The 26,074-nt window shown below is 36.5% G+C and overlaps 1 protein-coding gene across 3 annotated transcripts in view; it reads right to left on the bottom strand.

The window, feature by feature from the left end:
* The window catches only part of LOC125647369 (uncharacterized), an 89,322-nt gene that overhangs the window by 30,274 nt on the left and 32,974 nt on the right, over positions 1 to 26,074 (bottom strand). For 2 of the 3 annotated variants that reach the window (XM_056140897.1, XM_056140896.1), the window contains exons 3-7: positions 24,046 to 24,226; positions 22,099 to 22,415; positions 15,825 to 17,032; positions 3,249 to 3,355; positions 2,842 to 2,911 (exon numbers count right to left, since the gene is read on the bottom strand). In XM_056140897.1, coding sequence (XP_055996872.1) covers positions 2,842 to 2,911; positions 3,249 to 3,355; positions 15,825 to 17,032; positions 22,099 to 22,415; positions 24,046 to 24,226 — 1,883 coding nt within the window. The remainder of the gene's footprint in view (positions 1 to 2,841; positions 2,912 to 3,248; positions 3,356 to 15,824; positions 17,033 to 22,098; positions 22,416 to 24,045; positions 24,227 to 26,074) is intronic. The other variant, XM_056140898.1, reaches the window with a different exon arrangement.

The raw sequence follows: 26,074 nt of genomic DNA on the forward strand, positions 1-26,074 counted from the left end.
ACCTAATTGTATTACACACACTAATTTAGATTCCTTATGATTCACTGATTATGATTATGGCTTCTGATGTTTGGTTGTTGGCACTGTTATCCTGGAGGGAAGATGTATAAAGGCCAGGGCTCGAAATTAGCGAGAAATACTCGCAAATTGCGAGTAGATTTGAAAAATAGCGAGTAAAAATAGTGGACACTCGCAAATCTTAGTGAGTGGGGATTTACAAACCATGATCGTATTGTATCCGTTTTAAGCCGCCATGCGCCATTCTTAAACTTGCACTCAAAATCATACAAACGCTTACATGAACGACTGATTTCAACAACCGTTTCTATCTGGATTTTTTAAAATGATTTTTTTAAGAAACTCGGTGTCAAACAAATGCTTTAGAGGTTGGCCATCGCATTATAATGAAAAATATAGACCTCTTCACTTATAGGGGTGATTAAATTGACTTGGTAAAACATAGATTCCGATTTCTTGTTAGATAAATGAATAACAAAAAGCTCAAACTTGGAATTCAAGTCTTCCAGTAGTTAATTTAATCAGAATTTTCTATCTACATTAATTCATTTTCATATTGAGGTCGGGTTGTAATCACGGCACGAGTGCACTGCTCACCGTGTAGGCGATTACCCAAAACAAAAACAAAACAAGATGTGTTTGTGAAACACAAATGCCCCCGATAATGGCCAATTCCGGAGATGGCCAAGGTCACAAGGGCAAATATCTTGGTACCAGTAGAAAGATCTTGTCAAAAGAAATACTCATGTACAATATGAAAGCTCTAATATTTACCATTTAGAAGTTATGACCAATGTAAAAAAATTTTTTTTAAGTAGGTCAAAAGGTTCAATACCAACGGAAAGATCTTGTCACAAGGAATACTCATGTGAAATACCCAAGCTCTATCACTTACTGTTCAAAAGGTATTAGCAAGGTTAAAGTTTTCAAAAAGTAGGTCAAACGTCAAGGTCACGGGGTAAAAAATGTTGGTACCCACGGAAAGGTCTTGTCACAAGGAATACTCATGTGAAATATCAAAGCTCTATCACTTATTGTTCAAAAGTAGGTCAAACTCCAAGGTCAAAGTCACGGGGTCAAAAATGTTGGTACCCACGGAAAGGTCTTGTCACAAGGAATACTCATGTGAAATATCAAAGCTCTATCTCTTACTGTTCAAAAGTTATTAGCAAGGTTAAAGTTTCAGACAGAATGACAGAAGTACAAAATGACAGAAAGGACAAAAACAATATGCCCCCGATCTTCGATCTTGGGGGCATAAAAAATCATGGGACTTGTGATCGTGCTGCTTATAAACCACGAGTCTGGGATTCACTTTGAAAAATTACTCGTGACAATCCTGACGTGGCATGAAATTGGAAGACATTGGATCTATAACTGCGGTAAACAGGTTGTGAATATTAGAGGTGCGATGGTCAAGAGACCTAAACATTGCATCATATGACTTACGTAAATTAGTGTTTTGTCCAAACGATGCCTGTTGACCCACTAGGCTCAGTAATGGTGGGGAAAATCATTGATTTAAAAAAAATATGAAAAAAGAGCACTGCTTCATGATTTTTATTTTAGCTTGTAGGTTTTCATTTTAGCCTGTGGATCTTTTACCCACAGGCTAAAATTAGCCTGTGGAAGAAAAAGTTAATTTCGACTCCTGATAAAGGTAATTTGACCTTTTGTACCTGAAAACAAGGGCTATCTGATAGGTGAAGCTTGGTTTTCAGCATCTGTTATCACTGATTATGCACCTGCATCAAAATTGTCATTCAATAAAAATGTCTCAGAGACCATTTGTATTACCTCCTTTTTTCATACTTGAGCTTTCAATACATGATCTCAACAAATTGCAAACATATACAAAAACCGATTTTTAAAGACATAATTTTAGATTTAACATCATATAAATCAATAAAATAATAATTGATCTCCCAAGTAAGGATATCTCACAAATTTTTACATCCACTTTTCTTAAAAAAAAAAAATTCCCTATATATTTGTATGTAAAACTTTGATCCCCCCTTGTGGCCCCATCCTACCCCCGGGGGCCATGATTTGAACAAACATGAATCTATACTATGTCAGAAAGCTTTCATGTAAATATCAGCTTTTCTGGCTCAGTGGTTCTTGAGAAGAAGATTTTTAAAGATTTTCCCTATTTATTTGTATGTAAAACTTTGATCCCCTATTGTGGCCCCATCCACCACAGGGGGCCATGATTTGAACAAACTTGAATCTGCACTATGTCAGGAAGCTTTCATGTAAATTTTAGCTCTTCTGGCCCAGTGGTTCTTGAGAAAAAGATTTTTAAATGACCCTACCCTATTTTTGCAATTATCTCCCCTTTGACAGGGACATGGCCCTTCATTTGAACAAACTTGAAAGCCCTTCACCCAAGGATGCTTTTGGCGAACTTTGGTTGAAATTGGCCCAGTGGTTCTGGAGAAGAAGTCGAAAATGTAAAAATTTTACAGAGAGACGACGGACAACAGGCGATCGGAATAGCTAACTTGAGCTTTCAGCTCAGGTGAGCTAAAAACTTACTAATATTGTGTGTCCCTGCAGTTTGGGTGGTTGCATAATGTCTGATAATCGGCCTTTAGGCAATATATGAAGGCAGTGATAAGCATTTGTACCCACCGCGGGTGGACGATAGTATGTTTTGCGTCTCATTGTGCGTAAGAGTTCCACAATGGGAAAGAACTATTGGGCAACTAGGAAATTGCATATTACTACTGACAGACAGAAGGAACACTATATGATGCCCCTCTTCTTTAAAGGGGGCTTAAAAAGAACCAAACAAAATTTCATAGCAATCTTTGTACAAACCAAATGACATAAAATCTTTCTCTTCAGGGATGTGATCTGCAAATCAATCAATTCTTCTAAAGTTGTTTCTCTGTAAAACAAATAATTCTTCAGAACTCACCAGATGGCTATAAGAAAAAACATGACCTAGTTTTTTTCCTTTAATACAGTAAAACACAATCACAGTGGACCTCCTGGGCCAGCAAAAAACAGCATTTCCTTATATCCAATAAATTTTTGCAATTTTGTTTTCATAAGGAAATAAATATCAGTTTGCATAGAGCATGAATTCATTTAAAGTGTGTTATTAGCATGTTTAACTGTTGTGATTAAGTACAACATTCATTCTACAGTGTATTAACCAATTGAAGGAAATTAGGGATTTGAATGCTTAAGAAACTGTGTACATATTTCTTTCAAATTCTTACTCCAGATCAAAATAATTTGTCCAAGTATTCTTGCTGTTCTCCAAATTTGTCACTTGTCTTTCCATTTCATCCAAACACACCCTTCCTCTCAATACTAGCAGTTCTCTCTGAAAATTAAGTCATTAGTTAAACAAGAGATGTTTGTAAAACACATACGCCCCCCATGGTGCAAAATTGAAAAGGGTTATATACACACACTTCATTTAATTGATAGTATGATCATCAATTCAAAATATTGAGCAGACAATATCTTCCTATGTCAAGAGTGAATTGACCATGTGACCTAAAATTCAATAGGGGTCATCTACTCCTTATGCTGTACCAGTGTACCAAGTTTGGTACGTGTCAATCAAGCAAATAATTCTTAAAATATAGGAGACAATATATTACTATGTCCAGTTCAACTATTGACTTTTGACCTCAAAATCAATATGGGTCATCCTCTCCTGAAGATGTACCAGTGTACTAAGTTTGATGTCTGTCAAGTAAAAGGGTTATCAAGATATTGAGTGGACAGTATATTACTATGTCCAGTTTGACCCTTGACCTTTGACCATGTGACCTCAAAATCAATAGGAGTCATCATCTTCTCCTGAATATACACTAGTGTACTATTTAAAGTTTGATGTCTGTCAAGCAAAGGGTTCTGAAGATATTGAGCAGACAGTATATTCCAATGTCCAGGTTGACCCTTGACCTTTAAACATGTGACCTCAAAATCAATAGGGATCATCTTCTCCTAAAGATGTACCAGTGTACCAAGTTTGATGTCTGTCAAGTAAAGGGTTCTCAAGATATTGAATGGACAGTATATTCCCCATGTCCAGTTTGACCCTTGACCTTTGTTCATGTGACCTCAAAATCATTAGGGGTCATCTTCTCCTGAAGACGTACCAGTGTAAAAAGTTTGATGCTAGATATGTTTCATTTAAAAATATTGTTTCTTATAAAACATCTGGAAATAATCCTTAGCCAATAACAGGTGAATGTTATGATCGAAAGTTTACTTGCAATGCAATTTAAGCAAATGAAATTTTATTTTGAAAGTATAAAATTCAATAGAATATTTAACTTGTTAGAGTTTACAATGTTTTTGCATACTTTGAAAAAATGAAATTTAAAAAAAACAAGATGTGTTTGTGAAACACAAATGCCTCCGATAATGGCCAGTTCCAAAGATGGCCAAACTCACAAGGGCAAATATCTTGGTACCAGTAAAAAGATCTTGTCAAAAGAAATGCTTAAATGTATAATATGAAAGCTTTAATATTTACCATTTAGAAGTTATGACCAATGTAAAAAAAAATTAAAAGTAAGTTAAATGTCAAGGTCAAAAGGTTTAATACCAACGGAAAGGTCTTGTCACAAGGAATAGTCATGTGAAATATCAAAGCTCTATCACTTATTGTTCAAAAGTTATTAGCAAGGTTCAAGTTTTCAAAAAGTAGGTCAAACTCCAAGGTCAAGGTCACAGGGGCAAAAATGTTGGTACTCACGGAAAGGTCTTGTCACAAGGAATACTCATGTGAAATATCAAAGCTCTATCACTTACTGTTCAAAAGTTATTAGCAAGGTTAAAGTTTCAGACAGAATGACAGAATTAGGCCAACGACAAAAATTGTAGAGTTTCCGCTAACGTTCCAGAAAAAAATAGGGTAGGTAGGAAGGAAATAAATTTTATTTTTTCAAAGTATGCAAAAACATTGTAAACTCTAACAAGTTAAATGTTCTATTGAAATTTATACTTTCAAAATAAAATTTTGCTTAAATTGCATTGCAAGTAAACTTTCAATCATAACATTTCACCTGTTATTGGCCGAGGATAATTTCTAGATGTTTTATAAGAAATATTTTTCAATAAAACATATCTAGCATAAAACACAAAAGTTAACTTCTTTATGCCACTATGCTATACAAGTACCAGCTATATTGTTTCTACATTTAGATTGGGTGTCATGGGAATACTACTATTGGAAATGTTTGACAGGAAAATAATGTGATGGTTTTGAAAAAAATATTAAATCATCACCAAAATATTAACATCATTAACATATTTTCAGTTTATTAATACATTTCTGAATGTACTTTCACAATCTAAATGGAACAAGGGTAGGAAGACAGTCTGGGCAGATCCCATTTATCCTAGTGGGATCCAACTCTCTTCCAGCTAAAACTTTTACCGGACATAAATTTTTATTTAAAAAAAAATTTGCACATCTTTTTTTCCTCTCGGCTCTCACCAGCCATCAACAACTCAGATGCGTTCAATGCTTAATTTGTGGCCTTTTTCATAGTGTTTTCAGTTGGAACTGCAGCAGAAACCATGGATGTGCATACAAATTTGACAGACTGGACATTCATGTCTGTCACTCTGCATCATGACCTCCATATAAAACTAGGGTCCCCGTGTATATACAGCAATGCCCGCTGAAGCGATAGCATAAGACAGTGCATAGCTATAAATAGCCACCGTCTAAAAACACCATAGGGGTTGGCAATTTTAACAAAAGAAAGTCTACTATGGAAACATGACACTTGGCAAAGTTTCTCGACCGTCTGTTAGCTTCAATTGATAAATCACCGTTGTGTGAGGCATGCATGGAGGTACTAGCCACTAGGTCAACCATCATGCCATGCTGTTAGTTACAAACATTATCAATGTTGTTGAAACGCTTGAGACAATACCATGCAATTTTGTACATCATTAAAGCGTTGGTCAATGAATGACTTCATCTCAATGTCTAACTAAAAAGAAAAAAAAGAACCAGGAATATATTTTTTCCGGGAAAATGACGATTTTTTTTTAAATATCGAAAAAAAAATTCTATGGTCGGGGCTATAAATTAGGGTCGGTCGGGTTAGCGGAAACACAACACATTTTATCAGTGGCCTTACAGAATTACAGACAGGACAAAAACAATATGCCCCCCCGATCTTCGATCTCGGGGGCATAAAAATTTATTTCCTACCTACCCTATTTTTTTCTGGAACGTTAGCGGAAACTCAACAATTTTTGTCGTTGGCCTAATTGTGAAAAGGATTCAATCATATGCCAGTGATCGCGAAATGTTGAAATGTTTTACAGGACATTCGGTCTGGTAAACACAGGAACATTACCGGACTGAATCACATTTTACCAGACCGAAAAAAAGTAGAATTATTTTTATATTAAAACATGAAAGACTTTGAGCCTCCTGGTCATTTGATTTTCGTTTTAAAGGTTTACTGTGGACTGCATTACTGTTCCATTTTAATTGGAACATGTTGCCGTTTTTGTATGGGTTTTTTTTATAAATGGAACTGGAAGTTGAAACGTAGCAGCGATTTTTGGGAGTTGAACTATGTTCAATCTCCCTGGGTCATCACGCACTTTTCTGCACAGTAATTTGTATTGATTTGTATAGTGGTCGTCAGCGGGGGTTCTGTGTCAGCTGATTTACTCCTAGGTAAATCAACATAAACTTTTATAAACATCCACCATTAAATAATCCATGTAACTTTTCTGAATTAATCTAATTTTGATAATTGACATGTAAATAAATGCAATGATATTGTATTCAAATCAATTTGAATACAAGATTTCGATCAAATTGATACTGATAGACATAGAAAAATAAAAGATAAGGTTGAAAATTGTCGTTTGTAGCGCAGCGTCACCTGTAAACATTGATAGGGAAACGAACGACAACTGCACACAAGCCCTATTGTGGCGCGAAATATCGAATATGGTGCGAAACCTCAGAAAATTTACAAGAAATAACTCTACAACATTGTGTATGTGTATATATTTGGGGTTTTTTTTGGTTTTTTTAATGTGATATAAAAAAAAAAATGCTTGATGTTACATGTAGATTGAATTAAAACACGTCATTCCCAGTCAACAACTTTCGATTGGGATCGGAATACGAAATAAAATTTCTTATATCCAGTGGCAAAGTGAAACTGCTTCATGCTTCAAGTTATTGAATTACGTAGTAATTGCACGTTACACATTAGAGAACTGTTCCTTTTAATAAAGAAAGTCACAAAATAGATACAAAATGAGTGTACCTTATTCATTACTGTTACCGAGCTTTCGTCGACTATAATCTCGAAATGGCGTGTTTCGCTGCGCTTGATGACGGTAAGGTCCACATTTTCTACGTGAGTAGTGTGATATTTGTTTATGAATTTTTTGCGCATACATGGTATGTCTCGGCTAGGAATAATGGAAACTTTCTCACCTATGTATGTAAAGACATATTAATCTCTATTTTTAAAAATGTAGAACACTTTTATCAAATGACAATGTTTGAAAACGCTTAGAGCCCCGATGTCAGAATTTCCTTTTCCAAGACATCAATATGTCAAATTCATTATCCTTTTTTAATAGTATGTACCATATTTTGTACCAGTTATCCATTTTGAATCCCCTATTACAATGGGATTTTGCTGCACTCTGTAATGTTTGAGTAGATGTCATGAGTGTGTGTCAAACAGAAATTTTAAGAGCATGGGATAAGGTGCTGCCATGTATTACTTCCCTATCAAAGTTTAACCCAGTTGCCACAATGTTGAATTTATGCTGCAAAAAGGATTGGAAATTGCTCTGGTCAAAACACATTGTTTATTTGTCTACAGATGAAAGAGACATGAGGATTCTCCCTCACAAACTGGAAAAAAAAATAGTTATGGATCTTGTACATGTATAGTTTATTAATCACTATAGATTTCCAGCATCACAAGTCTGATTCCACTATATGCTTTCCATACTGTCAGGTTCATTCACCCCCTGTTTGAGCCACAGTATAATATCCCAAATACCTTGGCAATAAATAACATTATTTGACTAGTGTTTCATTTTTAGCGGAGTTGCGATGAAGTCGAACTCGGCTTATGATCTGATGAAGTGCCTTTGGGCGGGCAGGCGGGCACGCATCAACATTTCATTTCCGCACCATAGCTCTTGAGCAAATTATAGGATCTCATTCAAACTTAGATGGATTGTCACCCTCAGTAAGATGAGGAAGCCTATCGATTCTGGGGTCACTAGGTCAAAGGTCAAGGTCACTGGCTATAAATAGACTGAAATTTGGAGAAAGTTTTGTTTTCCGCACCATAGCTCTTGAACGAATTATAGGATCTCAATCAAACTTAGATCGATTAAGTAAGACAAGAAGCCTATCGATTCCGGGGTCACAAGGTCAAAGTCACAGTGGCTATAAATGGACTGAAATTTGGAGAAAATTTTGTTTTCTGCACTATAATTTTTTAACAAATTATAGGATCTCAATTAAACTTAGATGGAGTATCGCCCTTGATGAGACAAAGAAGCCTATTGATTTTGGTCAAGGGTTAAAGGTCAAGGTCACAAAGGATTTAAGTTGGCTGAAATTTATGTACGCAAAATTTTGCTCCCTGCTTGATAATTCTTGAAAACTTTTCTGCCGGTTCCCTCTATGCCCATTCTTTGCGCAACTCGGCTTGTGCATTTCCGATGCCCGACAATTTTTAATTTTTTTGCATTTCATTTATTTTGAGTTATCATACAATTATTTACCATTCCATTGATCCTCTACAGGACTGTAGTATACTCAGGTGACAGTTTAGCATATTGGACTACCTTTTCAAGTAATCAATCCTTAGAATTAGCTATAACTAGGATTAAACTTGAATGTATATATACAGGGGAAAAACTTCTTCATAACTGCAAGGCATTGATAACCATATTGATTTGAATGTTTGGGCCATAATATGTGGTCACATTTTTCATGAGAATATAAAGGGGTGAAATTCTAGAAAACAACAACACGACTTCAGTTACTCGAGGAGCGTTGTGGCCCATGGGCCTTCCGTTATCCATGTTTGCTGTTGTAACGCTTTGAAAACAACAACAGTTGATTTGTATCTAAAATCATGATAATATTCAGTCATTTATCCCCCTACCCTTCCAGTACTATCTTTTCTAACCGAATTTCCACAATGTTCAACTCCCACGAGTACTTTAAGTACTTTGATTTTCTCTACCTACTGGTACTGGTACCCATTCAATTGGGAAAAATCGCGTCAAAATCGAACAAATTGGGAATTTTCTACCAATGTATAGGCAAATGATTTCAGCTAAAAGAAAAGAAAAAATACAACAAAACAAATGATTTCAGCTAAAAGAAAAGAAAAAATACAACAAAACAAGAAGTATTCATCTCTTTACAAACTTTTTTACGGTAATATTTGTTGTTGTGAAACATAAGGAATCATTGTACAAAACACACTGCCATGATCTGTACTTTCGATTTAATACCGGAAGGGAACATTTTAGTTAACTCGTACAACGTTTCAGACTAAGAAAATTACGATTTCAGCGGTCTATTTTTCGGCAAGTGAATTGGAAATTTTTAGTCTCAAAATTGGGAAAAATCAACGGTTTTTGGCATTGGAAATGGTACCGTTTATCGGTACCAGTTATATAAGGGGGGAAAATGCTGCGTAGTTTTCGAAACCGTTGCTGGAAATTCACCGGACATTCGGACCGAAAATATAATGAAGTTTACCGGACCAAGAGTCAAATTACTGGACATGTCCGTCGGTCCCACAACATTTCGCTTTCAACTGATATGCAGGAAATTGTGCTAACGCAGCCAAGGGTTGTAGAGAAGCGCAGCGGATTGTAAAAAGATGTCATACCCCATGCTCCAACATTGCTTGACAAAGTCTCACATAATGAATGGTAATGCTATGCATTACTGTAAGAACAGGACAGACGGGCTCGAAATTCTAAGTTCAAAAGGGGCATAACTCCCAGAAAATGATTGAATAAGAATTCTTTGGGAATATGCATACCTACACAGTGTATCAATTTTAACTATTAAGTTTCACAAAATTCTGTTGAGCATTCTCAGAGGAGTTGCATAAACAAAAATAGGACAGACGGCCTCGAAATTCCAAGTTCAAAAGAGGCATAACTCCAAGAAAAATTATTGAATCAGAATTTCCTGGGAATATGCACATCTACATAGTGTGTCCTTATAAATTACAAAGTTTCACAAAATTCTGTTGAGCGGTCTCAGAGAAGTTGCGCTGACAAGAAAGGGACTGACGGACTGATTGACGGGTCAAAAACATTACAGCCTTCACTGCGGTATAATAAAACAACACCGACCATTTTTCAAATTTCTATTTCAAAGCCCTGCTTTGTTTCTTTCCCACCTTTTCTTTTTTTCTCTCTTGGGACATCAAGAAGTTGTATTTGAAAAGAGACATTGCCGCACATGTCGACACCGAAAATTGCCTGTTGACGACATAATGTATTAATTTGATAAACACTTTCTTATATTAATTCAAATAAACAGTTTTTTAAAATTTAAAATGAATTCAATTTATATTTATTTTGCCGAAACAAAACTTTTTACATTTATTTAACATCGAGTAGATGTTGCAAACATCACTTCTGACCGCAACTTATTTAATACAGCTAAAAATAGAGATTAATATAACATCACGTGGTTTAAAATAGTGCACAAATTCTTTAAAGTTATATTCAAGAAAAGAATAAAATATCTTATGGCTTAAAATAGAGTTTCTTATTTATTTTTTAACAAGACCAGTCGGACTAGTAAACCGACATTTTACCCAAACGGACCTATCGTTTAGTAGACTTTTAGTCTGTCGGATGTGCCTTGGCGTCAAACCCTGCTTTATGACAAGTTTAGTATATCAACTAGATAACCAATGCTTCCCAGAAGCTGGGCTGGTACCTACCATCCTCAAGCTATGATTTGTCTGCATGTAGTTGTTGATAATATAATTTGGCAAACAGAAAGTTGATGAGCAAAATAAATGGCATCACATTACAAAGTAGTTTGGTACAAATCAACACTGTGACTTGTAATCACCGAGAAACAAGAGGCCTATGGTGACCTTCAAGGTCACCCGAGTAACATGCAACAATTCTTCTATGGACGGCCAATCAAACAAGGTGTTATTTTTATACAAGGCAGCATCACTCATCTGAGTCACCTTAAAATTGGCCTATATTTAAAGATTTTCCCTATGTATATTTGTATGTAAAACCTTGATTCCCTATTGTGGCCCCATTTTACCCCCAAGGGCCATGTTGTTAACAAACTATGTCAGGAAGGTTTAAAGGTCATAGGAGACGGTTTTTAACAATACCTTTTCTCTCCATAATCATCAACTTTGTTTCATAGACTCCTCATAAAAATGCTTTTTTAAGATTAATAACGATATTAACTCGAAGAAATTGAAGTGCAAAGGTAGTTGGAATAGAAAATCGTTACCCGATTATCGTTCCTGATTTCCTGAATTTGTGATGTCATAAGAGACCACACTCAAGATTTGCGAATCAAAACAAAAGCACATCCATAAACGATTTATTTGCAACTGGAGGAGTTTTTGAATGGGGAACCATAGTTTGTTATGCAAGGATATCACTTTGAACTCATAATTAATGCAAATGCCAGCCACATCAACGATTTTTCATCGGAGGATGAACTAGATCAATCACTTGAGGTCCTATTTATTCCGAATCGGTTGACTTGAAATAATACTGACTGGTTAATGATAAACAGGGTTCGAAATTAACTCATGTCCGTAAGTCCGAGACTAGTAAAAAACGTGTCGGACTAGTGAACTCTCTATAGCACTAGTCCGTACGGACTAGTGAAAATCCGGAAATCAATCTTGAATTGGTAAAGATTTATAGCAATATTTGTCTGAGTCTCTTAGATGTTTGAACTTATGGTTGATTACCTGCATGGTCAAGTGTTTGCATGACTATGACAGTCTGATCTTCCAAACACATGGAGTGCGTTTGAGACCGCGTTCTTCGAACGTGCACAAATTGTCAAATTCCTGCCGATTCCGAACACCGAGTACACATCACGAGAACGTGTTCTGGGTGCAAAAATTGCAAGTAGTGTGGTCCGAGAACATGCACGTTTATGCGCACATGTTCTCGTCATTCGCAACTCTAACACAGTAGTTCATAACATTATACTATAGCTCATGACTTGGTCAAAAGAGTGAATTTTATTGACTTTATTGATAAAATTTCGAACTCCTGTGACTCTAAGATCTGAGCACCAAAACAACAGGAACGTCGATCTCGAACACACTTATGGACGTTTATAAAAGGATTAACTTGGAGGTTAATATTGTATGCTTCTGAAGATTTTGTATGCGAAATAAAGTATGGTGGTCTTTTTCTTCTGTAGGTGTCAGAAACTGAATTGCTTGCAACTGTGATGTTTGATTTCATTAATTACTATTGATTAAAATGAAGATCATTTTATGATATACTGGACGGACTAGTGAAATGCTTTGCGGACTAGTGAACATCAATAGTGACTAGTCCATACGGACTAGTGCTTGAAAAAGTTAATTTCGAACCCTGATAAATGTATGATAATTTCATATTACATTCTCTGATGACAACAAGAGAAATATAAATAGTTATTACTTGCACTATTTCTAACCCCTTGTAGACACGGTGACGCAGCATCGTTTTTTTTTCTTTCCAAGGGGGTTGGAGGGTTTGTCAAATTGAAGGTTGACTGACAAAAAAGATGGGTACCCCCTCATCCCCCTTTGGTTTCATGTGCCCAAGTCCCACCCTGACTCGGATATATTGTATAGACAGATTGGAATTTCCTTTGCACACATCGTGAATGCCGTATTTTGAATTTATTTTCATAGGATTTTTACAAGTATCGTGAGCTATTTTAGTTTAACAGGTGAATATAATAATAAATAATATGTATACGGTGTGACCGTTGGACCGAGCAAAGCATGTAATGGTCATTGGAGTGTCCCAAGTGGTAATCATAATTCCGTTAAGTATGGTAGGTTATGATTCATTTAAAAATATATTTTTAATGAAATTTTCCTTGCGCTAAAAACCCAGTAACATCTCAATATTAAAGGGGTTTATATGGGGACAACAGTTTTACAGGATGCGCCTATTCATTGAACGTGGGAAATAAAACACAAGGCGACATAAACTGTGTATTGTGACGTCACATTTAGCCTCAACCTTTTTCTCTTTTTCAAAGCAAACAATTATAAACAACAATAATACATTCCGTATGCAATGAAAAAGGCCGTTATAAAACTAAACAAAATTAACCAATAAATTCAAAATGGTAAAAATGTAACCGTAATTTTATCTTATAGTCTTATTTAAAGAAACTCATGAACTCGTTCATCTATTTAGTCGTATTACGGTTTTATATGTAATTATTTGCTAAAACCTGTTACAATGAAAATTATACTATTCACTTTGAACAAACTGAGTGTTTAAATTACGAATTGCACATCAGAGTCTTAAATCATTGGCATTCAAAATAAAACACGAATAACTGTTGAAGCAGGTAAATAAATGGCGGCGCACATATGGATCACGAAAATTTCAGTAAACGTATATAGAGATTGTCTCTTTTTCTTTTGCTGATTTTTACTTTTTTCTTTTACATACGTGTTACCTTTAGAGCCTTGCTTCGCGGACGGGCCTTTGGCCCGTCCGAGCTTCGCTCAGTATAAATGGCTTTAACATTCTTTTACAATAAATTTGCAACATTAGGGCCTATATGAAGAATAATTTACCATCACATTAGCCGCTATAAGGGCTTTTTCTTGCGTATAATGGTTGGAACTGGAAGCCAGAGGAAGAACGATTTCTTCGTCTAGACCAGTTAATGAAGGAGCTGTCGGAAAATCCGAATGTCCTGGCTGTTTTTGTTGGCCATGCATTTTGGATGAGTCACACAGACAACTTTAGGTAGCCAAAGAATTCTGGTGTGCAGTCCAGAAAAACTAATTCAAACAAAATAAAACTTTCTAATCTAAACAGTTTTAGAATATGTTGAGTCATCGTGGGGTGTGGGACGATGATCAGTTCATAAGCTGTACATAGCCAGAAAATCCGCACAGTACACAGGAACTCCCGTCGGAAACTGTATGTTTGGCAGTCATACATCATCGGATACAAGAAAACATAGAAAAAAGAATAATCTGCCTAATTTATCAATGGCTAACGTTCACATTTATACAAAATAAATTTATCGAGCTTTAATTTTTACATGTTGATTCATTAGATTTAATTATCAACGTTTCGATTAACTTGCGCAAGAAAAATTACTCCCATGCATTTTTCAATCTTACAAAAACGTACAGGTAATGCAGGTAACACAGATAACACCCCGTGTATTTGGGACGGTATATACAAGCTAGCAGGGTTCCCTCAGGCTTGGGGCTTCACACCTGCCTAAAATTAGTCCCGCCCCGCACTTAACTTACCTGAGGAAAACCGACAGGTTGTTCAAAATCCTCGGCCTTTGATGTAATTTTTTGTTTTAAATTTTGACCCCAATAAGGAAACCAACGTGCAAATTAGTGCTTCATTTGAAGCTGAAAAAAATCATCCCCCAACTCTTGCATGACCGTAAAAATTGGTTTATTTCACCTGATATAAAAACTTGTAATTTCAATATAACTCCACTATTTTCTTTGAACATTCTTTTTTAAACAGAAAACAGGGGGTGGGGTGGGGGGTGGGTGGGGTGGTGTCTGATAATGCAACTTTCAACATATAAACTTAGTAGACCTATTCATCTTCATTATTTTTACTTATATATTCAGAGAAAAGGTTTCTGATCAAAAGAGCTTCATATGACTATTTCATAGTCAAATTTCAATTCTAAACAAATCAGATCATGTTTAAATACTAAATTATAAATACATGTATCTGTGCTACCATCATTATATAGTAAACGTTTTGCAGGATTTTCTCGTCTTCGCAGTGCTTTCAGTTGGTCTGCTTGTAGTTGAAAATAGTTAGAACGGCATCTGGTCGAAGATTTAATTTCATAAACCCATTAGTTTTTGCCAAAGTAGAGTGTATACAATAACGAAACTGATCCTCATCAACCCCCGTAATCGCGTAAAATGATTGTCAAACAACTTCAAGTTCTGTGTTCTCAGTGTTGATTTCACACCCAAGTCTTTCTGAACGTTGGATCATTTAGACAAAAGTATATAGAAATACCTATTTGTTAAAATTACAGTTGAATGTAAGAACATTGAACATTTTGCCGGCTGAAACCAGCAGTTGTTAGTTTAATCAAATACACATTTGTGTCAGGCTGGTCTCTTTTGACGTCATCAAGCAAGGGAGATAAGTCATCTTACTATTTTGATACTTCATACCGCAGCAACATTTGACGGTCTGTAGCGCCTGTTACCTTACCATTTTTTTGAATGACTTATTTATACGTGTTAAGTAATTAAAGAAGAACAAATTTTCGTGCAAAACAATTTTTTTTTTGAAAATCGTCTCCTATGACCTTTAATGTAATGTAAACTTCTCTGGTCCAATGAGAAGATTTTTCCTATGCAAAACTTTAATCTCCTGGGATTTGATGGGGTGGGGGTGGGTGGGGGTGTTGTGTTGTAAGGGGCCAAAATAAGGCCCCATTCTCAAAGCTAAAAAGCATGTATTTCTCCCAATTTTACATATGAAGTACATTGCTTTTTATCACAATCAGTATATATATCTCAGTGAAATGATAACTCTTTCCGTACCTGTGTTTCCACAAGCTTGGTGCGAATATCATTTAGAGGAATAATAACATCATCATCATCTTCCAATTCAAACATCTCTGTTGTGTTAATTCCAACTTCCCGAGAATCACAGGTCCATGTTTCCACACTTCGGTCTTTCATTTTAACTGTGGGAGTGTTACAAGCCACATCCACCAAAGACGGCAACCAAGTTTGAGATGAGGCATTTTTTGAGTAAAAATCAGGACCTCGACTTCGTTCAGGAACGTACGGAGCAGGTACAAAGTAATCCAAATTTGGTTCCTGCCACACTTCACTGCATTCAGAGACTGGATTCAAATGAGTCTTGGATGGTGGTAAAGCTACTACAGCAGAAGGGGTGAACTCGGGGGAGCTAGGATCCAAGATCGCTGTCTGTTTATCTCCCTTAGATGGTGTCCTGTCCTTTGGCAAAAATGCTGGAGAACCAGGGTCAAGACCAGTTCTGAGAAAAGGCTTAGGAGTCGAGACACTTGACATCCTTAATGATTTATTTATGTCATCATTCTGTCTGTTAGTTTCTTTATCATTACTGTGGTTTGCTTTTTGGGCTTGCCAGGAGTACAACTTCCTTTTACACTCTTCGGTTTCTTTTCCTTCCATTTCATTCATCATTTCTTTCAAAGCAAAAGCAATGGCATCATTCACTAGTAATTTGGCTATATCTTCAATACTTTGATTGCCATCTATTCTGTCAGGAATGGACCCATTACAACATTCAATTTCCTCATAGAAATCAACAATCTGTTCTGAAATTTTATCTAAAGTTTTATATATGCTCTTGCATTCTTTAGCCTGATCAGAATGAGACCATGTAAAGCTCAAGGATGAACAACTAGCCTTAGAACTTCTTGCTTCACAACTTTCTTCTGTAATTGCATTTTCTCTGCCCCGAGAGTCAGTCTCACAAGTCTGAAGGTTTCCCTGCCCGTTTGGCTTTGAATCCTGTACAGTGATTCCATTGGTTTCAGCTTTTTGTTGGAAGCTGCTGAGCAGGTTCCGAGTATGGTTTGAATCACTGTGTATTGCATGTTCTGATTTGTTAACTTGTAGCCTGGATCCAACATTCTGATCTTTTTCCTGAGTTTTAAGAAACTGCTCCAGGGTGCTGCTTATCTCAATACCATACTGTGATGCTTTTGCTTTAAATTTGTCCTCTGCGGATTGTGGTGGTGAAGGTGGTCTAAAAGCTTAAAATAAAAAAAATAGGCACATATAGGTCTTAATAGTTACCTAAGTATCACAGAATGGAAGACTTGAATGTCAAGAAAAGTTGCATGTTAAAGGGGCAGGAGTGCATCTTTTAAACTCAGAAAACAGGATGCCAAAACTTTTTTGTGGACATAAAATAAAGGACATTTCTTCAAATGTTTCTCCATTGCAAAATTATCCTCTGGATGAATAATCTCTGTGTGTGTGTGTGTGGGGGGGGGGGGGGGGGGGGGGGGGGGGGGATGGGGGGGGGGGGGGGGGGGGGGATGGGGATGGAGAAGAGATCAATCCTGGCCTACATCAAATACTGCTGACATTTTTTTTTTACCATGTCTTTAATGAACAACAATGCTACACATAATGAATGTACCAATGTCAGGGTTTAAACTTAGCACTCGTCCACTCGCCAATTGCGAGTGAAATTTTGTTTGGGCACCTAAATTTGCTATCTCGCTCGCCCACATTGATTTCTGTGAACAGGAATCCGTCATAATTGTATAGGGTTCAGTAATCAGTATATCTTTAGAGAACAATTGCTTTTAAAAGAGTTATTTACCTTTTTCAAAACAAGAAGCCCATGGGCCACATCGCTCACCTGAGTCAGCTTGGCCCATATTTAAAGATTTTTCCTATATATTCGCATGTAAAATTTTGATCTTTGTGGCCCCAACTTACCCCTGGAGGCCATGATTTTTACAAACTTGAATCTGCACTTTGACAGGAAGCTTTCATGTAAATGTTAACTTCTCTTGCCCAATGGTTCTCAAGAAGATTTTTAAAGATTTGTATGTAAAACTTTGATCCCCTATTGTGGCCCCACCCTACCCCCAGGGCCATGATTTTAAAAAAAACTTCAATCTGCACTAGGACAGAAAGCTTTCATGTAAATGTGTACTTTTCTGGCCCAGTGGTTTTTAAGAAGATTGTTAAAGATTTTCTCAATACATTTGTACATGTGAAAGTTTGATCCCCTATTGTGGCCCTATCCTAACCTCGGGGGCCATAATTTTAACAAATTTGAATCTGCATTATGTCAGGAAGCTTTCATGTAACTTTGTACTTTCCTGGCACAGTGGTTCTTGAAATTTTTTTCCAAAGATTTTATCTATACATTTGCATGTAAAACTTTGATCCCCTATTGTGGTCTTAACCTACCCCCAGGGGTCATGGTTTTAACAAACGTGAATGTTCACTATATCAAGAAACTTTCATGTAAATTTCAGCTCTTCTGACCCAGTGGTTCTTGAAGATTTTTAGATGACCCCACCCTATTTTCGCATTTTTGTGATTACAGTGGGTTTCACTTAATCAGATTTCGCACATTCGGATATTTCGGCCAATCTGATATAATATTGCTGCACCAAACCATTTTCTATATATTCCTTTATATTTTATTCTGATAAGCAAAGTTTCAACATCCTGCTAATCTAATAGTAGAAAAACTCTGTAATATACAATTTCGGTCTCTATCCTTACAATTTCACACCTTTAGACCCTTAATTCATTGTTTATACAGATAAAACAGTTTCACAGGTGAGAAGTCACACTTCAATGCACTCAGATTGCTCCCAAGCACTCACTGATTTAAGCTACTGACATCGATTTTATTTACTTCATTTATCATACGGTAAATACAATCCGGAAAAAATAGGTTTGCATTATAACTTCTGTTCTTTATACGTTGTACTTCCGGTTCACAATGGTAGCTGTTTGCGGTAAAGTAAAGACAATCAAAATTGGATTAAGTCTAATAAAAGTAAGCAAAATGACAATAAACCATTACGGTTAGAAAAATAGTAAGGGCTGTTCCAGAAATGATCAAATGGGGGGTCGGGCGGCAAATGATATTTTTTTGTGTGGGTGGTCGTATTTTTTCATATTTTATTTGGTCTGTGGTTGGACTGTTAAAAAAATATTTATTATGGGTAGTGGGTAGTTTCTATTGTTTTATTTTGTGCCACGTGGGTGTTGAGTTTTCAGATTATTTTTATTGTCGCTCTTGTCGTGTTGGTTACAAAACGTCGGAGGGAAAATTGAAAACGTGCTTTCGAAATTGGAAGTAACATAGAACTATTCTAGTTGTCGCTCTTTGCAGCGCATAACTTTCCATTACGGCACTCTTCAAATTAGAGGCGCATTTAGTAGGGTCCCTTTGGACGTGATGGCGGCGAACTCTGTTCTGTAGATTATTACAGTTTACAGTGCATCGATTTTGGGAATATTTTGAAACCAATAGGTATTCCGTTTTCTAATAAAAATAGGCAAACCTTAGTTGATTTATACGAGGGTACCGATGCATTATATTTATCAGTCAGTGTGATGGTGATATGCAGACCTCCGGGCGCGGGCTCCATTAGAAGACGAACGATTCGTGGAAAAACATATCCATACCCATTTCATGATAATAGCATCGTTTGGACTCCCAATCTTTCCAACATTCCCGCCATAGATGCCTTTGATTGTTGATGCGACATCGTTTCTTCAGAACTACTGTGATACAATGTCGCACAGGCATTACCGCGTCATTGACTAGAATGTTTGTCCCGAAAACCTCGCGAGATTTGTACCGTTTTCATTTTTAAAAATATTTTTGTGGTGGGTCTGGTTAGTTTTTTTTTTAATTAGATGGGTCATTGTAAAATGAGTTTATCAATTTGATGGGTCATGGGGTAATTTTTTTTTTTTTTTTTTTTTTATGGGTGCTTGGTATATACAAAAGGTGCCTCCCCCCCCCCCCCCCCCCCCCCCCCCACATGTATTTATTTCTGGAATAGCCCTAATAAATACACATGCAGTTATGAATCAAACGCAATAATACCAATATATATACAGTGGAACCCCGTTATTACGTTCCCCCTTTATTACGTTAGTCCGCATATTACGTTGGAATTTCAAAGCACAAAACCATTTCTTAACAAACCTATATAAAATAGACCTCGTTATTACATTGTCCTAAGATGTCGGGACTCGGTATTACGTTGTAAAAATTCCGACAAAAACGTAATAAACCCCTAATTATTCAATAGTGATTCTCAAAATAATAAGCCATTCACACCTTGACTGCCTGAGGCAGTCACCACGTACATTTCCTGGTCTGTTTGGGGATTAGAGACGCTTGACTGATCACGCTTCGATAGATCTAGCGACATCAATACAGGTGAATACCCCGTATAGAAGCCAGTGATAAACAAATAATGTTTATTTAGAAATTGTACTCTATGAAATTTACTTCATTTTGCATATTTTGATAATCAAAGAAATAATTTCTCAACCACCTGCGTGTTCAGCATAGTGTGATTACCTTCGCTATTAAAACTCTATTTACGGACAGCTTTGAAATAAGAAAGACAAGATTTATCGTAGCAATGTTACAACCGCTTGGGTAACTGCTTGGACATAGGTGACTAAAGGTGTTCAATTAAAAAAAATGTTCGTTGTTTGGACATGCAGCTTGGGTGTTCGTAAATCTCGTCCATACATACACCAATCTATCGGGCGATTCGTGCACGGCGTTTACCTCAGTGAATATTTTAAAATCCCATGATGCGCACGTGATTTTAGTGCCATCACTTAGCGTTATAAATGAAATTATATTTTTTTTTATGTGGATTGCGCTTAAATTGTTCTCCGTGCATGTTTACCGTTGGTGAGAAGTGTGTAAGTGTTGGGTATCGTGTGCGTTTTGTGTCTACAGTTTTGTTGTTTTTTGGGTGGGATTTTTTTTATTGTGTTGTGTATTGTGTAATAAAGAGAACTTTATAAAAACGATGTTTTGTTATTTTTTTTAATACGAATGTTGAATACGAACCGGAAAGAGTTATTGAGAGAAATTTACATGAACGCATTGTTTTAAAGTTGAACAAAATGGCGGTCCAAACGAATGCAGAAAAAGCAACGCTTATCAAAATATCCTTATGTATCCTACATCGAAATAAAGAAAAGGGATAAGAACATGAAGAATTACGGACATTAAAGATAAGATGTAAATAAAACAAAGTATCATAGTCTTTTAAACAAAGAAACAGTAAAGATATATTCACACACCCCTTCACGGAGTACCAACGTACGATATACAATTTCCAAATGATAATTTTAACGGATTTTACTGGGAACGTTTATTACGTTGCCCCCGGTATTACGTTATTTTATCGTGACAAAATGGAATACGTAATAACGGGGTTCCACTGTAACATATTTCGTTGTAATATTAAGTTGCACTGTGAAACCCTACTTGTACCTTCAAAGACATCGATATTTCGGAGATGTATAGAGTTTTGTGAGTGTAAATAGTCATTCGGCTAATCAAATATCCTGATAATCGGATAAATTTTCCCTGACAAATGGGCTATTGGGTTAACCGAAACCCACTGTATCTTCAAAGACATCGATATTTCAGAGATGTATAGAGTTTTGTGAGTGTAAATAGTCATTCGGCTAATCAAATATCCTGATAATCGGATAAATTTTCCCTGACAAATGGGCTATTGGGTTAACCGAAACCCACTGTATCTTCAAAGACATCGATATTTCAGAGATGTATAGAGTTTTGTGAGTGTAAATAGTCATTCGGCTAATCAAATATCCTGATAATCGGATAAATTTTCCCTGACAAATGGGCTATTGGGTTAACCGAAACCCACTGTATCTTCCTTTTGTAGGGGGCATGGCCCTTCATTTGAACAAACTTGAATCCCCTTCACCCAAGGATTTTTTGTGCCAATTTTATTGAAGTTGGCCCAGTGGTTCTGAAGAAGATCTTTAAAAGTCATCAAAGTATTTTCCCTATTTCTCTATCATCTACCCTTAGAAAGGGGCGTAGCCCTTCAATTGAACAAACTTGAATCCCCTTCACCCAAGGATGCTTTGTGTCAAGTTTGGTTGAAATTGGCCCTGTGGTTCTGGAGAAGAAAGTGAAAATGTGAAAGTTCATGATGACAACAACAATGACCGACAACGAACAAATTTCAATCAAAAAAGCTCACTTGAACCTTAGGCTATAGTTCCCTTTGGCTTTACAAACCGGTAGGGGACTAATAAGGTGTACCTTGACGTGAAATATTAGTATTTGATGTTGGTAGGCAAGCTTGATTTGCAACTGGTGGAAATGACCGCTGTGGTGGTGTTGCAGGTCTTGATAACAAAGCAGCGGAAGTACATCCAGGAGATCCGTAGGCTGCAGCTGGTAACAGTGTGGGTGGATTCTTATAAGGCCTTAACATTTCTGGTGAACAGTTCATCAACATCACAGGGCTAACTGGTGTAGTTTCAGAACTTACTGGTGGGTATGACAGAGAAGAGGGAGATAGACTAGAGGTCACAGACTGCACAACTGGTGATCCCTTTACATCTTGAAATGGAATCCTAATAAAAATACATAAAGTTTGATTACAATGAAAGAAACTTTACATACATATAGATCATAGTGCATCTAAAAATAATAGACTACACAGTAAGTTGCTGAGAATTCTTTTATATACATACAAAATTTCTATTGAATACTAGAGATTGTTTTTATGAAAAATAAATGTCTCCCAGCTCCTGAAATTGAAAGTGCACCAAATGAAATCTCCTCGGTATGGAGGAGATAGCATGGACAGAAACATATACATTATGAACTTTTGACAAGCCACATAGAAGTGTTCCCAAACTATTTTACACCCTCCACCCCTCAGATCCACTGTAACTTTAAGGATAACAATTGGATCTTCCTGTCCCTACAACATGCACTTCTACAAATGGCATTGAAGCATTGTACAAATTCTCAAGTCTATCAGATAAACCATACAGGAAGAGAAGTGTTCACAAACTATTTTGCACCCTCCACCCCTCAGACCCACTATAACTTTTAGGAAGTTAATTGGATCCTCCTGTCCTGACAATATGCACATCTACAAATGGCAATGAAGCAAGTTTCGAATATATCTGATAACCCATATAGAAGTGTTCACAAGCTAATTTTACATCCTCCACCCCTCTTAGATCCACTGTAACTTTTAGGAAAATAGTTGGATCCACCAATCCCAACAATATGCACATGATCTTAACAAATGGCAATGAAACATTGTACAAAGTTTCAAGTCTATCGAATATTAGCTATATAGGAGAAGCGCTCACAAGATTTTGTGACAGACATATGGAGGGATGGGCAGAAAGTACAAGAGGCCCATGGGCCACATTGCTCACCTCTGTCATCATGGCCCATATTTAAAGATTTTCCCTATTTATTCGCATGTAAAACTTCAATCCCTGTTCTAGCTCCAACCTACCCCCAGGGGCCATGATTTCTAAAAACTTGAATCTGCACTATGTCAGGAAGCTTTCATGTAAATGTCAACTTCTATGGCACAATGGTTCTTGAGAAGATTTTTAAAGATTTTCTCTATATATTTGTAAAACTTTGATCCCCAATTGTGGCCTCATCCTACCCCTGGGGGCCATGATTTTAACAACATTGAATCTGCACTATGTCAGGAAGCTTTCATGTAAATTTCTACTTTCCTGGCCCAGTGATTCTTCTTCAGAAGATTTTTAATGATTTTTCCTTTATATTTGTATGTAAAACTTTGATCCCATATTGTGGCCCCATCCTACCCCCAGGGACCATGATTTTTACAAACTTGGATCTGCACTATGTCAGGAAGCTTTCATGTAAATTTCAACTCTTCTGGCCCAGTGGTTCTTGAGAAGATTTTTAAATGACCCCACCCTATTTTTGCGATTATCTCCCCTTTGATGTGGGCATGGCCCTTCACTTGAACAGACTTGAAAGCCCTTCACCCAAAGATGCTTTCTGCCAAGTTTGGTTGAAATTGGCCAAGTGGTTCTGGAGAAGAAGTTGAAAATGTGAAAAGTTTACAGACGGCGGACAACAAGAGATCTGAAAAGCTGACTTGAGCTAAAACCAATGTCTTCCCCTGAAAGAGGGGAGACACAAGGTAGATAAAATAGGATCTTTAATGTGGCATATCGTGAAATACATATGTGAACAAACCTGGAATATACATTTGTGGCTGTTTGATACTGAGGGCGTATTGCCGGAGCTGACATATCCTGGTGCAGCCTCGATGTTGGAGTCACAGGGGTCGGTGTAAAGGGCCTCTGGCTGCAAGTCTGAGCTGCATGGTATCCTTGGAATTTTTTCTCCCCTTCATAAGGATTTATTCCTACTGCACCTGTTTTACAGAGTACAATTTTATAACAAACAGGTCAACATGTATTATGTTGTGAATCATCTTTTCAAACACAAAATATTGATCCGTTTATCTGCTTTTCCATACCAATTGAAACAAGTATTCTGTAAGAATAGTGTAGCAATATATGTCCCCATTCCACACCAAGTTAAGTCATCTTGGTGATTTTTTGGTGTTAAAATACTGCTGATATTCGGTGGTTTCTCCTCACAAAAATTCCTGATTTTATCCGCAATTTGAAATCAAGAATATAACAACAAGAGTACTGCCAATGGTACATAATATGCCCATGAAAAGCTACTATAAGGTGTTTTTCTTACACCATGATTTGTAGAACTTGGCTTCAAGTAGTATCAGCAATCATCAGGGTGCGACATACTTTCTTTGCGTCGTAAAAACAGACAAATCATGTAGCGGTATTCTCTATGTAATATTTTCACTTGGCATAAGATGTTTGTGTACCATATAACCAAGTTTGATGGTCCAAGCCCCAACAGTTCAGTTTGTATCCTGCTAATACGACCTTGACTTTGAGAAACAATAAGCATCCTCCACTTGGCATAAAGTGTATGTGTACCAAGTTTGACGGTTCTAGCCTCAACAGTTCAGTCTGTATATTGCCTACAAGGTTTCCCTATTAATTTATACTGCAACCTTGACCTTTGACTTTCAAAAATAATAGGCACAGCATTTTTTTTCTTTCTACCCACTGGTTCTGCTACCAAAACCCATTCAATTGGGAAAAATAGCGTCAAAATCGAACAAATTTCAAATTTTCTATCAGCAAGTGATTTCAACTAAAAGAAAAAATCAAAGGCCTGAAGGGCCACAATGGCGTCGTGCCTGAGTCACCTTGGCCCATATTTAAAGATTTTCCCTATATATTCGCATGTAAAACTTTGATCCCTATTGTGGCCTCAACCTATCCCAGGGGCAAAGATTTTCACAAATTTGAATATGCAATTTGTCAGGAAGCTTTCATGAAAATGTAAACTTCTATGGTCCAATGGTTCTTGAGAAGATCTTTAAAGATTTTCTCTATGAATTTGTATGTAAAACTTTGATCCCTTATTGTGATCCCATCCTACCCAAGGGGAGGGGCATGATTTTAACAAACTAGAATCTCCACTATGTCAGGGAACTTTCTTTTAAATGTAAACTTCTTTGGCCCAGTGATTCTTCAAAAGATTTTTAATGATTTTCCCTATATTTGTATGTAAAACTTTGATCCCCTATTGTGGCCCCATTTTACCCCCCGGGGGCCATGATTTTAACAAACTTGAATCTGAAAATAAGCATCGATTTCATAGCCTTTTGCGGTAGTGATACTTTTAACTAATGCTCAGGTTACCAATAAAGCATGTGGGCCTCTTGTTGAATTAATGATTTTAATAGCAATTTAGTAATTGAAATAACAAATTGATAATCTGTTATAAAAAAAATTTTTTATTAATTACAAATAACAAATTATCAATCTGTTGTAACAAATTATCAATCTGTTGTAACAAATTATTAATTTGTTATGACAAATAAAAAAAAAATACACCAGTGGCCCTAATATGCTTCTGTAGGAAATCACTTCACACACCTGAAAGCACAGATGCCCATGCAGGTTAGGTGATTGACAGCTAGGCTGGTGTTAAGCATTAATCTGCTAATCTTTATCTTTTTTATTTGCATTTTCAAAGTTGCAATGCATAATATCACTTAGAAAACATATGGTCGGGATTTTATTTAACTGTCTCTCATAACCACACACGCATATTAGTTTTTGGGTTTTTTTGCGAGTTTTGTATCAAGAAGAATATGTGTTAAGAGTAAATTTTCATT

Source organism: Ostrea edulis, chromosome 6 (assembly GCF_947568905.1).
Source record: "Ostrea edulis chromosome 6, xbOstEdul1.1, whole genome shotgun sequence".
NCBI lineage: Eukaryota > Metazoa > Mollusca > Bivalvia > Ostreida > Ostreidae > Ostrea > Ostrea edulis.